Source organism: Cherax quadricarinatus, chromosome 40 (genome assembly GCF_038502225.1).
Source record: "Cherax quadricarinatus isolate ZL_2023a chromosome 40, ASM3850222v1, whole genome shotgun sequence".
NCBI classification, from domain to species: Eukaryota; Metazoa; Arthropoda; class Malacostraca; order Decapoda; family Parastacidae; genus Cherax; species Cherax quadricarinatus.
Window position 1 is genome coordinate 28,888,246 of NC_091331.1, and position 15,462 is coordinate 28,903,707.

Sequence of the window (15,462 nt, forward strand, 5' to 3'; positions counted from 1 at the left end):
GGGAAGTAACCCCAGAAAAGGACTTGCTACCTCAAGTCCTAATGGAAGGGGATTCCCCTTCTAAACAGTAAGAAGATAATGCTCTCCCCTCCTCCCATCCCATCAATCATCACCAGATCTTCAATAAAAGTAAGTGTCATGTAATTGTGCATGCCTTTTTCAGTTTGTGTGTATTAAAATTAACATTTCATGTGGTAAAAAAAAATTTTTTTCATACTTTTGGGCGTCTTGCACGGATTAATTTTATTTCCATTATTTCTTATGGGGAAAATTCATTCGCATAACGATTATTTCGCATAACGATGAGCCCTCTTGCACGGATTAAAATCGTTAACCGGGGGTCCACTGTACTGTAATAATTGTATAAATAATATCACCACATTTGTGAACATATATTAGACCCACCAGCTGGCTTGTATTAAATGTGTGGGATCATTTGTTTACTCTTGAACATCGGCTATTTTGAGCTCAGTTTCAACTCGTTTCCATTACTAAAACCAATCAAAATCATCTCCATTTCTGTAATGTATCTTCCATTCTATCAAATGAGACCAAGAAATCGCAAATAAAACTATAAAAAACATACAAAAAAATACTGCAAAGTCGCTGTTTTAATCGAAAGTTATGGTCTCAGTTTTTTTCTCTTATTATGCACTGTGTGCTGCAGGATTTGTTTTATGTGGTGCACACATACCACATAGATGTATTCTCTCATATCTAGGCCCAAATTTACTGCTCACAGCTTATCAGAGTGAGCTGAGCTCATGGCGTAGATCTACGGTTTGGACCCTCAACATCTAGCCGTAGATCTATGGCACCAACCCTCAAAGGGTTAATGCCACTAGGACCAGCTTGAGAGACACTGAACCCCTGTCTCACAAAATAACTATCCATAGCCCTCTGTTTCTGGTGCCTCTAAGATTTCCCTAAAATGGGACGTGGTTCTGTCACTGAACTTTTTGCAAAGATGGCTTGTTTCAGCTTGCTCAAGGTGGTACTTCTCCACAAACATTTGCACATCATTCCACTTGGCACAAATCTCCTTAATCTTTGAAGATAGAACCTCATTCACTTCCTCTTCCTCCTCTGAAGCAAGTTCCTGAGCTGTGGTCTGATACTGTTCCAGATGAAGCTCTTCCACCTCTTCAGTGGTTAGCTCTTCCCTGTGGTCCTCCACCAATTCTTCCACATCCTCGCCACTCACCTCCAGCCCCAGGGTGTTCCCCAATGCCACAACAGAGTCCACAACAGGAAGAGGGTCAGCAGAGTCAGGGACAGGGTCAGCCTCAAACCTTTCAAAATCCCTCTTTTGGACACAATCTGGCCACAATTGTCTCCAAGCAGAGTTCAAAGTCCTGGAAGTCACTCCCTCCCAAGTCTTACCTATAAAGCTTGTGGAGCTGTAGATATTGAAGTGATTCCTCCAGAACTCTTAGGGTCAACTTAGTGTCTGTGGTCACTTCAAAGCACTTTTCAAACACTGCTTTTGTGTAGAATTTTTTGAAGTTAGAAATGACCTGCTGGTCCATGGGCTGGAGGAGAGGAGTGGTGTTAGGAGGCAAGAACTTCACTGTGATGAAACTGTAGTCCCTAGACAGTAGGTCTACCAAGTTTGGAGGATGTGCAGGAGCATTGTCCATTAACAGGAGGCACTTGAGTGGCAAATTGTTTTCCAGGAGGTATCTTCTCACACTGGGGCCAAACACTTCATGGACCCACTCTTTGAATATTTGCCTTGTGATCTATGCTTTATTGTTTGCTTTCCACAAGACATACAACTTGTTCCTAATGACACTGTTTTTCTTAAACACTGGGATTTTCTGAGTGATACACAAGTAAAGGCCTCACTTTAAAATCACCACTAGCATTAGCACAGAACAAAAGAGTTAGCCTGTCTTTCATAGGCTTGTGTCCTGGGAGTGCCTTTTCCTCCTGTGTGATGTAGGTCCTCTTTGGCATTTTCTTCCAAAACAGGCCTGTTTCATCACAATTGAACAGTTGTTGGAGTATGAATTTTTCAGTGTCTACATACCCCTTAAACTCCTGTACAAACTTCTCAGCTGCCCATTTATCTGAACTGGCTGCCTCACCATGCCTTACCATATTGTGTATGCCACTACGCTTCTTAAATCTTTCAAACTAGCCTTTGCTGGCCTTAAATTCACTGGTTCCAGAAGTTTTCTTTACAAGGTCAGCATGCAACTTCCTTGCCTTTTCACAAATAATTGTCTCCGAAACACTATCACCTGCCATCTCTTTATCCTTGATCCACACTAGCAACAACTTCTCAACCTGATCAACTGTCTGTAGTCTATTTTTGGTTAGCATATCAACACCTTTCACAACATCAGCTTTGATTTGTTCTTTCTTTGCCAGGATAAGAACAATGGTTGACTTGTTTTTGCCATACATCTTGGCAAGCTCAACAAGTCTCACAACACTAATATTTTTGTATTATTTCCTTCTTCACGTCTATGGTGTTTCTCTCTCTCTTTACTACAGGGGTACCAGTAGCAAGTTTCTTTGGGCCCATGGTAGCTTATTTCACAGTCGCACAAGCACTAAACACAATGAATTAATAGTGAAATGTTTGAATAAGTGTGCAGGTTAGTATTCACTCAAACATCAACAAAGCCAGACTGCTCACGACGCCTGCGCGGGGACGCAGACAGAGTGGGCTGGTGGACAGGTCCGGTATCAGGCGGTTCAAAAGATGGGTAGAGTTCGATACTCGGAACAAAATTAGTTTGAAAAAAGCGGTTGAAACTCAAAAAGTTCAATAATCAGTATGTTCAAAATTCAAGGGTCCACTGTACCTGGAAACCTCATCCCCTACAAGATATATTTCAAAAACACTGATATGTAATTCTTTCCCTTCAGCCAACATCTACACTCGCAAGACACTGATCAAAACCTACTCTTCCATGCTCTCAAAGGTAGGATGTGTACTGCTGCTGCACATGATGAACCTTTCCCATATCCATTTTGTTGATGACATTCCAGTCACAATACACAAACACTCCTTTCTTAATTCAAATTGTGGAACTGTCCTCAACCCATACTATAATCCAGCAAGAATTTACACAATGTGGCCCATTCATGAACAACCTCAGCTCCAAAAAATCTGCCTATCATTGAAGCAGAGACTTACGTCTGCCCTATCTAACGTCACAGTGAGGGTGCCAAAAAATAACCTGAAATATTTAAATAACCAGGAAATATTTAAAATACCAGGAAATGTTTAAATAATGAGTAAACATTTAGCAACTCATGGTACAGGAATGGGCTGATTGTTCTGACTGGTTAGGTTAATGGGGTTTAAAGAATATAGCATACAATAGGATCTCTCAGGCTGCATGTAACCTATTCACCACCAGTCACAAATATCTAAAATAGGAATTAAACAAAACTCTCAACATACATACACCAAGACAAACTTCTCTATGCATCTAACATGTGTACAGTGGACCCCTGACATTTGATGGCATCGACATTCGATAAATCCGACATTCAATGCATTTTAACGCAAAAATTTCGCCTCGACATTCAATGGAAAACCCGACATTCGATACGATTCGTACGAGATGTGTCCACGTGTGGCCTGAACTGCACCGTGTGTGCCAGTGTTTACAAGCCAGCCAGTGTGCGCGCATCTAAGGATACATTCAGTACATTCCATATTATCACTGTTTTTGGTGCTTGTTTCTGCAAAATAAGTAACCATGGGCCCTAAGAAAGCTTCGAGAAAAAAGGTGCTAATGACTATTGAAATGAAGAAAGAGATAATTGCAAAGTATGAAAGTGGAGCGCGTGTGTCGGAGTGCATGATGATTTGGTAAAGAAATTGCTTGCAACTAGTGGCGATGTGAGTGAATTTAAGGCCAGCAAAGGTTGGTTTGAAAGATTTAAGAATCGTAGTGGCATACACAGTGTGGTAAGGCATGGTGAGGCTGCCAGTTCAAGTCCTAATGGAAGGGGATTCCTCTTCTAAACACTAACACCATCCACACTCTCCCCTCCTCCCATCCCATCAATCATCACCAGATCTTCATTAAAGGTAAGTGTCAGTTATTCTATTGTTATTAATCTATTGTTATTGTAATTATTCTATTACATTAAACTTAATATTTCATGTGGTAAAAATTTTTTTTTCATACTTTTGGGTGTCTTGCACGGATTAATTTGATTTCCATTATTTCTTATTGGGAAAATTAATTCGACTTTCGATATTTTCGACATTCGATGGCTCTCAGGAACTGATTAATATCAAATGTCGGGGGTCCACTGTACTTGTCTACACATGGTTGCTGGGATAAAGTCTCAGCTCCTGCCCCCGCTTCTTCGCTGGTCACTACTAGCTTCACTCAGGCTGAGGCTCTAGCCTTAGCATACCTCTTCATTCTCCAGGTCATTCCACTTCCGTTAGCGGTAAGAACTTAGTTCTACATTTGGACAGTTAAGGGGTTAATTAAATGTATTCTAACATAACTGCCCTGTAATCCGGCAAACTCACTAATCCGGCACACTACAGGTCTCAAAGATGCCAGATTAGTGATGGCTGCCCTGTACTGTATTGTACAGTGGACCCTTGGTTTTTGCATTTAGTCCATTTCAGAGTGATCAGCAAAAACAGAAACCATTTTCCTCATAAAAAATAATGTAAATCCAATTATCCATTTCAGACACCCAGATGTATTAACCCCAAAAAATTTTTTTTGCTTAAATATAGATTTACATGCAGAAAAGAATGACAAATAAATACAGTGGATCCTCAACCAACGGCATTAATCCGTTCCAGTGAGCTAGCCATTAGTCGAATTTGCCATTAGTCGAATTAATTTTCCCCATAAAAAATAATGGAAATCCAATTAATCCGTTTCAGACAGCCAAAAGTATTAACAAAAAATATTTTTTTTAAAGATTAAATATAAATATACATACAGAAAGGGAGGCGGTAATTTCATGCACTGGTCAGGGAGGTATACCATCTTTTAGGAGTGAAGAATAGCAGAATGTAAGTGTAGGGGAGGTACGTGAGGCATTACGTAGAATGAAAGGGGGTAAAGCAACTGGAACTGATGGGATCATGACAGAAATGTTAAAAGCAGGGGGGGGGATATAGTGCTGGAGTGGTTGGTACTTTTGTTTAATAAATGTATGAAAGAGGGGAAGGTACCTAGGGATTGGCGGAGAGCATGTATAGTCCCTTTATATAAATGGAAAGGGGACAAAAGAGATTGTAAAAATTATAGAGGAACAAGTTTACTGAGTATACCAAGAAAAGTGTACGGTAGGGTTATAATTGAAAGAATTAGAGGTAAGACAGAATGAAGGATTGCGGATGAGCAAGGAGGTTTCAGAGTGGGTAGGGGATGTGTAGATCAAGTGTTTACATTGAAGCATATATGTGAACAGTATTTAGATAAAGGTAGGGAAGTTTTTATTGCATTTATGGATTTAGAAAAGGCATATGATAGAGTGGATAGAGGAGCAATGTGGCAGACGTTGCAAATATATGGAATAGGTGGTAAGTTACTAAATGCTGTAAAGAGTTTTTATGAGGATAGTGAGGCTCAGGTTAGGGTGTGTATAAGAGAGGGAGACTACTTCCCGGTAAAAGTAGGTCTTAGACAGGGATGTGTAATGTCACCATGGTTGTTTAATATATTTATAGATGGGGTTGTAAAAGAAGTAAATGCTAGGGTGTTCGGGAGAGGGATGGGATTAAATTATGGGGAATCAAATTCAAAATGGGAATTGACACAGTTACTTTTTGCTGATGATACTGTGCTTATGGGAGATTCTAAAGAAAAATTGCAAAGGTTAGTGGATGAGTTTGGGAATGTGTATAAAGGTAGAAAGTTGAAAATGAACATAGAAAAGAGTAAGGTGATGAGGGTATCAAATGATTTAGATAAAGAAAAATTGGATATCAAATTGGGGAGGAGGAGTATGGAAGAAGTGAATGTTTTCAGATACTTGGGAGTTGATGTGTCGGCGGATGGATTTATGAAGGATGAGGTTAATCATAGAATTGATGAGGGAAAAAAGGTGAGTGGTGCGTTGAGGTATATGTGGAGTCAAAAAACGTTATCTATGGCGGCAAAGAAGGGAATGTATGAAAGTATAGTAGTACCAACACTCTTATATGGGTGTGAAGCTTGGGTGGTAAATGCAGCAGCGAGGAGACGGTTGGAGGCAGTGGAGATGTCCTGTCTAAGGGCAATGTGTGGTGTAAATATTATGCAGAAAATTCGGAGTGTGGAAATTAGGAAAAGGTGTGGAGTTAATAAAAGTACAGTGGACCCCCGGTTAACGATATTTTTTCACTCCAGAAGTATGTTCAGGTGCCAGTACTGACCGAATTTGTTCCCATAAGAAATATTGTGAAGTAGATTAGTCCATTTCAGACCCCCAAACATGCACGTACAAACGCACTTACATAAATACACTTACATAATTGGTCGCATTCGGAGGTAATCGTTATGCGGGGGTCCACTGTATTAGTCAGAGGGCAGAAGAGGGGTTGTTGAGGTGGTTAGGTCATTTAGAGAGAATGGATCAAAGTAGAATGACATGGAAAGCATATACAGTGGACCCCCGGTTAACATTATTTTTTAATTCCAGAAGTATGTTCAGGTGCCAGTACTGACCGAATTTGTTCCCATAAGGAATATTGTGAAGTAGATTAGTCCATTTCAGACCCCCAAACATACACGTACAAACGCACTTACATAAATACACTTACATAATTGGTCGCATTGGGAGGTGATCGTTAAGCGGGGGTCCACTGTAAATCTATAGGGGAAGGAAGGTGGGGTAGGGGTCGTCCTCGAAAGAGTTGGAGAGAGGGGGTAAAGGAGGTTTTGTGGGCGAGGGGCTTGGACTTCCAGCAAGCGTGCGTGAGTGTGTTAGATAGGAGTGAATGGAGATGAATGGTACCTGGGACCTGACGATCTGTTGGAGTGTGAGCAGGGTAATATTTAGTGAAGGGATTCAGGGAAACCGGTTATTTTCATATAGTCGGACTTGAGTCCTGGAAATGGGAAGTACAAGGAGGGGTTTGGGATAGTGGCAGTTTGGAGGGATATGTTGTGTATCTTTATACGTATATGCTTCTAAACTGTTGTATTCTGAGCATCTCTGCAAAAACAGTGATAATGTATGAGTGTGGTGAAAGTGTTGAATGATGAAGGTATTTTCTTTTTTGGGGATTTTCTTTCTTTTTTGGATCACCCTGCCTCGGTGGGAGACGGCCGACTTGTTGAAAAAAAAAGAAAAAAAAATACAGAAAACAATGACAAATAAATATAAAGCACTAATAAAATGGATAAATGAACATTTAACATCACACTTAGCTTTATTGACTTATCTTTACTGACTCGACTTGTTGGTGTATAACAGGCACGTAGGAGGCAAGAGGAAGACAAGTTTATTATGCTTTAATATGACACTACAGCTTATTTATCTATCACAATTCATCTAATATGACAATATAAACAATTAATAACAATGAAACATGATATATACTCTAGAATGAATAAAATATGTCATAATGTATGAGGGGAGTAAATGCTGTAAATGTTATTGTTCGGTTTAAGGGCCATCACTGAGAGAAGCCATGTTGGTGGCAGTGGAGGATTTTGCCAGCACCACCATCACACTTAAACAATGTATGTAATTTATAAATAAGAAATATTTACATTTTAATTTATAAATAAGAAATACAGTGGACCCCCGCATAACGATCACCTCCGAATGCGACCAATTATGTAAGTGTATTTATGTAAGTGCGTTTGTACGTGTATGTTTCGGGGTCTGAAATGGACTAATCTAATTCACAATATTCCTTATGGGAACAAATTCGGTCAGTACTGGCACCTGAACATACTTCTGGAGTGAAAAAATATCGTTAACCGGGGGTCCACTGTATTTACATTTTAATTTATAAATACGAAATATTTACATTTTAATTTATAAATAAGTTTATTCAGGTATACACAAATACAGTTACATAGATTATCATACATAGCAGCATATGTGTAAAGTACCTAGGATAACCCAAAAAAAGTCAGAGTGATTTACGTATTTCCATTGCGGTCCTTTTATATTTACACTTAATATATTTACTTTTATGCTTATACTTTTATATTTACACTTACCTTGGAGATGTTAGTTTAATTAGTTAGTTTGATGGAGGAGATGCTGGCAGAGGTTTAGGGTAGTGGAAGATAGCAGGCCAGCAGATATACACACATCCAACAACATTGGAGAATTACTTTAGTGTCGTTTTTCTATCACTTACTCGCTTAACTTACTTGCTACACTGTTAATTCTACACTTTATCGCTGGCTGGCACTATAGCCTTTATCGATGCCTGCTGCTTTAGTATCGTACATATCGTAGAATCAATGAATCATTGCAGAAGGCACATTCTCCCCTCTCTCTTCCTCCTCCACTTTGGTACTTTGCTACAAGTTTTTTCTTAAATTTTATTGTTTCTTTCCTTCTTTATCACAGGGCTGGCACTAGAAACTTTCTTTGGGCTCATGGTGGCTTATTTAGCAGTTAAAAGCACTAAAAACACTGGAATACAAAATATAATGCAGGTACACTTGGAATCGACCAAAACGGCTTGTAAACACTGGCACACTGGCTGTACATGGAGTCTTGAAGTGGCTGGGCCTGCTCAGGCTGCGCTCTGGCCCCATGGACAAGTTCAGGACGAACGCCGTTAGACGAGTTTTTCGCCGTTGGTAGAGCCATTTTTTTATGCCAAAGAGCGCCGTTAGATGAATTTGCCGATGCCGCCGTTAGTGGAGGGTCCACTGTTTAAAACACTAATAAAATGTATAAATGAACATTAAACATCACACTTACCTTTATTAACCCTTTGGGGGTTTCGGACGTACTAGTACATCTTACGACCCAGGGTTTTTGACGTACTAGTACGCCTAAATTCTAGCTCCTTCAAATCTAGTGAGAGAAAGCCGGTAGGCCTACATATGAAAGAATGGGTCTATGTGGTCAGTGTGCGCAGTATAAAAAAAATCCTGCAGCACACAGTGCGTAATGAGAAAAAAAAAAACTTTGACCATGTTTTTGGATTAAAACAGCGACTTTGCACTGTATTTTCGTATGGTATTTATTGTTGTATTCTAGTTTTTTGGTCTCATTTTATAGAATGGAAGACATGCTACAGAAACTGAGATGATTTTAACTGGTTTTACAATGAAAAGTACCTTGAAATTGAGCTCAAAGTAGCAGAAATGTTCGATTTTTACCAAAGTTCAAAAGTAAACAAATCATGCTATGCGTCCAATACACGTCAACTGGTGAGTCTAATATTCTTTCACAAGTGCGCTGATATTATTTATACCATTTCTACACTAATGCAGTAGTCTGCATAACAGTAAATCTTATTTTTTTTGTAAGAATAAAAATTCAAAGTGGAAAGCCAAAGAAATATAAGAGGGGTCTGGGGATGTGACTAACGAACAGAGAACTTGTTATTTTAGTGCCAGGAATGTCTTTCTTGTTTATTCTGGACCCTATTCGGAAATTGGCATCTTTTGAAATTTGTGTGAAATTGGCAAAATTGCTAAATTCTGACCATTTTATTGGATAGTTGAAATCGGTAAATGGGTGGTTTCTTGTACACATTCGATAGAAAAAATGGAGTTCTAGCGAAATAGTAATGGATTTTGTCGATTAGTACACTGGAATTGGCCGAAAATAGGGCTCAAAGTGGGCAAAATAGCCGATGCTTAAACATCGTCAAGACCGCTAACTTCGCGAGAGCATAATTCCATAAGTTTTCCATCAAATTTCATACTTTTGGTGTCATTATGATCGGGAAAAGATTCTCCATCTTTTCACAAGAAAAAATAATTTTTTTTTTGAAATTTGCCCGACCCTGAGAACAAGTCTCTGAGAGGACCTGTCGACCCCCAAAGGGTTAAAGACTCCTGTTGGTGTATGGCAGATTGGGAGAAGGGGAGAGGGAGGCGAGTTTATTGGAGACATGATAATATATTCTTCAATACGACACTAATATCAACTCCATGGCTTATTTATCTATCACAATTCATCTAATATGACATAATAAACAATATTAATAACATAAAAACATGACATATACTCTAGAATGATTGAAATATGTCTTTATGTATGTCGCAAAAGGTGTTGTGTTGTTGGGTGTATAAAGGCCACTTAGGGCATAAGCCGTACATAGTGGTGGTGAAGGCAGCAGCAGAGGTGGCAGTGTTCTTAGTAGCCCTATATAACTCCAACAACACTGGAGGAGTTAAGTTCGTGCTGTCTTTTTCTATGGATTAATCGCTTAACTTACCTGCTACACTGTTAATGCTACACTTTATCGCTGGCTGGCGCTATAGCCTTTATCGCTGGTGCTATGGATTTATCGACTCGTGCTCCTTTAGTATTGTACATATTGTAGAATCACTGAAGGCGGCACATTCTCCCCTCTCTCTTCCTCCTCCACTCTGGTACATTGCTACAATTTCTTTCTTTAATTCTATTGTGTTCCTCACTTTCTTTACCAAAGGACTGGCACTAGGAGCTTTCTTTGGGCCCAATGTGGCTTATTTAGCAGTCATACACAATAAACAAGTGCCAAAAACAATGGATTATGAAATGTTTTGTATGACCTGGCAGGATACATTCACTCACCGAGAAACAACACGACACTGCCTGAGAATGCATGTGGGAGGCGGCTTTGTTTGAGCACTGGGCACTGGACAGATTCCATACCATCGACAAAAACGAAGGAAATAGAGAGGATGGAGAAAAATAGGATGACTTGGAATGCATGCAAATCTAGGATGGAAGGAAGGAGGGGTAGGGGTCATCTAAGGAAAGGTTGGTGAGAGGGTTAAAGAATGTTTTGGGTGCTAGGGGCTTGGACATCAAACAGGCCAGTGTGAGCTTTTTAGAAAGGATTGGAGGAAAGTGATTTTTATGATTTGATGTGCTACTGGATTGTGAGCAAGGTAACATTCATAAAGGAATTAGGGGGAAACCAGTTAGCTAGTCATGAGCCCTGGAAGTAAGAAGTACAGTGCTCACACTCTGAAGAGGGACAGGGATGTTGCTGTCTGAAGAGCCATCTGAACTGTGATATCATCACACTTCGACAAGACAGTGATTGAATGAATGACAGTGAGAGTGTTTTCCTCTGTTGGGTCACACTACCTTGGTGGGAGACAGCCATCATGTTAAAAACAATATTCTCTTGTGAATTTCAGTCCTAGGCAAAGGAAAAAGGCATCTTTACCCATCCAGTTCCATTATGGACCCCAAAAGTGGAGCTATTTGTTGTGGGAAATGTATTATCTGGGGACATGCCGGGATGCACCGTACTTGTATATGTATAATGTTCAGCATGTTTATCATAAAGCAGAAGTAAAAAATACTTAATTACTTTCAGGTAAACTGTATGTGTGGATACATGAAAAGATAAAAACAAATTACTTGTAGGTACACTTCATGGTAGATACATGTAAATAGGATAAGTCAAAATACAAATTACAGTATTAGTGTCTATTTCAACTGCCAAAGGTAATTTTAACTACTAACATTGAGACTAGGAGTTGATACCTTACAGGTGTGCAGTAGGGCCCCAACTTACAATGTTCCAATTTAGGACATTTCAAAATTATGGAACAAACTAATACTTATGAACACTGATCTACAGTTGCGATCACTGCAAATTCAGTAAATAAATAAATGATTTTAAAAAATTATTCTTAGTTTTTTACCAAATGCATTCACACTGTGTATATTCTTTTTATTCATGTTCAGAGAGCTCATATTTGTTTGGTAGAGACTGCTTAAGAATCATACATTGAATATTTACATTTTTCTTACTGTTTAATTATTTTTTCAAGGTGGTTAGTTTTTACCAAATATATTCATATTATGCTTATATTTAGTCTAAGCATGTATAGAGCACTCATATTTGTTTTATAAAGACTGATCAAGAATGAGTTAATATAACTTTCTTAGGCCTAAATTATAAATATATTATTTGCCAAATGCATTGGTAGTTTGAATATTTTTTATGCATGTGTGCAGAGCTCATGTTCATTTTTGGTAGAGATTGGATTTGATCTGTAAATCTAGTGGCTCCATGTACTGAACATGTTCAGTGGGCGAGGCAAGGGACCTCACATTACACTCTCCCTCACCACTACCTTCCCATACTGCATACCCACCTACCCACATCTCTGCCCCTTCCTTTCTTGTCCCTCTATCCCTCCCTCCCTTCAAGTTACAGTCTGCCCTACACCTATGTACTGTATATTCTATACTATAACTCTCTTCCTAGTTAATTAACATGTAAAAAAGGTAAGAGTACCTAATGAAAAAAAGAATGGGTAAATATTCCTACTGAAAATAAATAAATGAAATTAGATATAGAATATTACAGCTTGAGAACACATCTCTGATTACTCCATGACAGTGTGGGGAAAACATATTCTAAGCACTGAACATGTGACTTGCAATCAATTTTAATAAACAAATTAATGTTGTAAGTTGGGGCCCAACTGTGCACCTACAATAAATATATTTGTCACTGACAAAATGCTGTGTACACAACATACAGATACAAGGACTAATAATACAATTTTTAATGGTAGTGCTACATATTACAGTACATGGTCAACTCTAATATTAAATGCAATTGTGTGTCTTTAAATAAAAGTTACACTATGACAAAACCCAAAGTGAAGTATAAAAACAAATTATAAATGAAATAAGTGACCCCCCTCAACAATTGGAAAACTTATCTAGTAAAGAGAGGCAAGTCAAGCACTACCAAAGCCCAATCTACATACATAACTCTTTTAATTAATGCTCAACTAATAAAAAATAACAAGTGCTATTCGACACAAACAACAAACTCATTGGTCCACATCTGTCAAAATTTTAGTTCAAAAAATTACTCTACTGTAATTTTTGCTTAAGAAAATTTAAATATTTTAGCAAATAAAAATCTGCTTTTCATATAAAAATAAATTGTACCAATTAAACAGCAAGCCAGCCAACCTGTCAGTCCACACATGACCAATTAAACAGCAAGCCAGCCAACTTGTTGGTCCACACATGACCAATTATGTACAACTTAAAATCACTGGCTCTTCATGGAGGTAAGTTTGCGGCTTCTTGCTCTGTTTTCTGTGCGGGCATGTGTGTATTCAAACCACAGAATATTTGGGATCAGGGAGGTGTCACGAATCATGAACCGCTCACACACACTCCTGAAATGTTAAATAATAAAATACATTAAGAATTTCAGTAATTAGCCCTTTCAGGCTCCAAAGGCAAAATCTGAAGGGGTGCCCCAGTGTCCAAGAAATTTTGAAAAATAAAACAAAAAAAAAAAACTTACAGAATTAAGGATTATATTTTTGTGAAGGTAATAAAACAAAAAAAAAGAATTTCTGATCGGTGCTTACCGAGATACAGAGGCGAGAATTTAACCCAAAATGACTGGGTGGCGGCAACATCAGCAATTTCCATAAAATCGCATTTCTTTTTTTTACGTTTTTTATACTTTTTACTTTTCTTTTCTAATTTTTTTCTTTTTCTGGTAACATTTGTGGCCTATGAGACCAATACTGTATATAATGTATATATATATACACCCACTGTATTGAACACAATAACTGCACTAAAGTTATTATTATAATATTGTTTACCACAATATAATATAATATTGTTTACTACAATAAACATGCACAAATGTTGTATAATACTAATGTTCTATTATATATTTACATATGTACAGTCACTGGACATGTTTTTAGAACTGCTGCAGCTTATGGAAGTCCTTGAAACAAGGTATCATGCACAGAGGTACCTTACATTCCTCACACAAAGTGAGTGTCTTTGTGTCTTTGTTGCCGTCGTTTTGTTTGTGCACAGACAACACATCTCTTCTGAGCAAATTTCTTCTTAGTTGCAGGAAGCTGAATTATGAAGTGATCACCTTCCCTCCTCAAACACTTGGGTATCTTCTGAGGAGTTCGAGGACAGTTTTGTGTAGCAGGTATTGTTACCTGGTACTTCATTATGAGTTGTCTGACAACAGACAAACAAAATTCACCATACGGTGGTCTGTTGCCGGTCTTCATTTGGTACATATTATTTGCATTGAGCATTGAAATGTCCATGAGATGGAAGAAAAGTTTCATGTACCAATTGTAACTCTTACGAACACAATCAACAAAGCCTATCTGCATGTCACATCTGTCAACCAAATGCATGTTTTGTGTACAGTCAATCACTGTCACTGGTTTTCGAGTGTGTTCATTAGTCACTATCAACTTTGCCACTGTCTTGCATTTTGTTAGGGCGAATGGCTGTCAACAATGTGACATCTCTTTTGTCATGCCACCATAATGCCATGATGTCATTGGCAGTAAACACCTGCACATCACCACTACGAGTGCCTGCGTTGAACCTGGGCATATGTTTACGATTAGAATGCACTGTGCCACACATATGTCATGTTCATTCGCAAGAAATCACTGAGTAAAGGGTTTGCGTACCAGTTATCAGTATATAATGTATACCCCTTACCAAGATAAGGTGCCATCATGTTTCTCACTACGTCACCTGAGATACTCAATAACATCCTGGTATCTTTCAATGTTTTACTTCCCGTGTATACAATAATATCCAATACCAGGCCACTGTCACAGTCACAGAGTACAAACAGTTTTATACCAAAGCCTTTCCTCTTGCTCGGTATATACTGCTTGAATGACAGTCTACCTTTGAACAATATCAAAGACTTGTCAATTACAAGATTCTTGAATGGATAAAAGTACACGTTGAACTTTTGTTTCAGATACATAAAAACATTTCTAATCTTATATAACCTGTCACTTCTGTCAGGCCTGGTTTTGTCAGAGAAGTGCAACATACGTAACAGTAAGATAAACCTGTTCACTGGGATGATTTCACTGAAGGCTGGGGAACAAATTAGCCAATCTGTGGATCAGTATGATTTCATATTATGCTTATAGACATGAAGCTTAAGCATTATTGTTGCAAAAAGCAAATATATTTCAGCCGCAGTTGTCTCTTTCCACTGGTGTAGTCTTGACTGTGGTGATATGATTGTATTTGCCATGGTGTACTCAAAATACTTGTTACTTTCCCTGACAATAGTTTCCATCAAGGGCTGATCAAAGAATAGTTCAAAGAATTCCAGTTCATTTGCAGTATTTCCAAGGGAACAAGTTAATAGGATTCCACTTTGGGAGTCATCAAACTGGTGGGGCTTGGGAACAAACTTGGGATTTTGCTGCCAATCCCAGATGCGGTTTGCTGGTGGATACTGGACATCATAAGCTGGTTGTGCTGGTAGTTGTGGTTGTGGTGGGGTGGTGGCTGACACTCCGCTTTGTCCTTGAACTGAGGAGTCAGTAG

General features: G+C 38.6%; 1 protein-coding gene across 1 annotated transcript in view; it reads right to left on the minus strand.

Moving 5' to 3' along the window:
* Positions 1-11,547: 11,547 nt before the first annotated feature.
* The window catches only part of LOC128687130 (dolichyldiphosphatase 1), a gene marked incomplete at its 5' end in the record, with an annotated part of 50,961 nt that continues 47,046 nt past the window's right edge, over positions 11,548-15,462 (minus strand). The window contains 1 exon segment of the mRNA XM_070092804.1: positions 11,548-13,283. Within this exon segment, the coding sequence (XP_069948905.1) occupies positions 13,154-13,283 (130 nt within the window).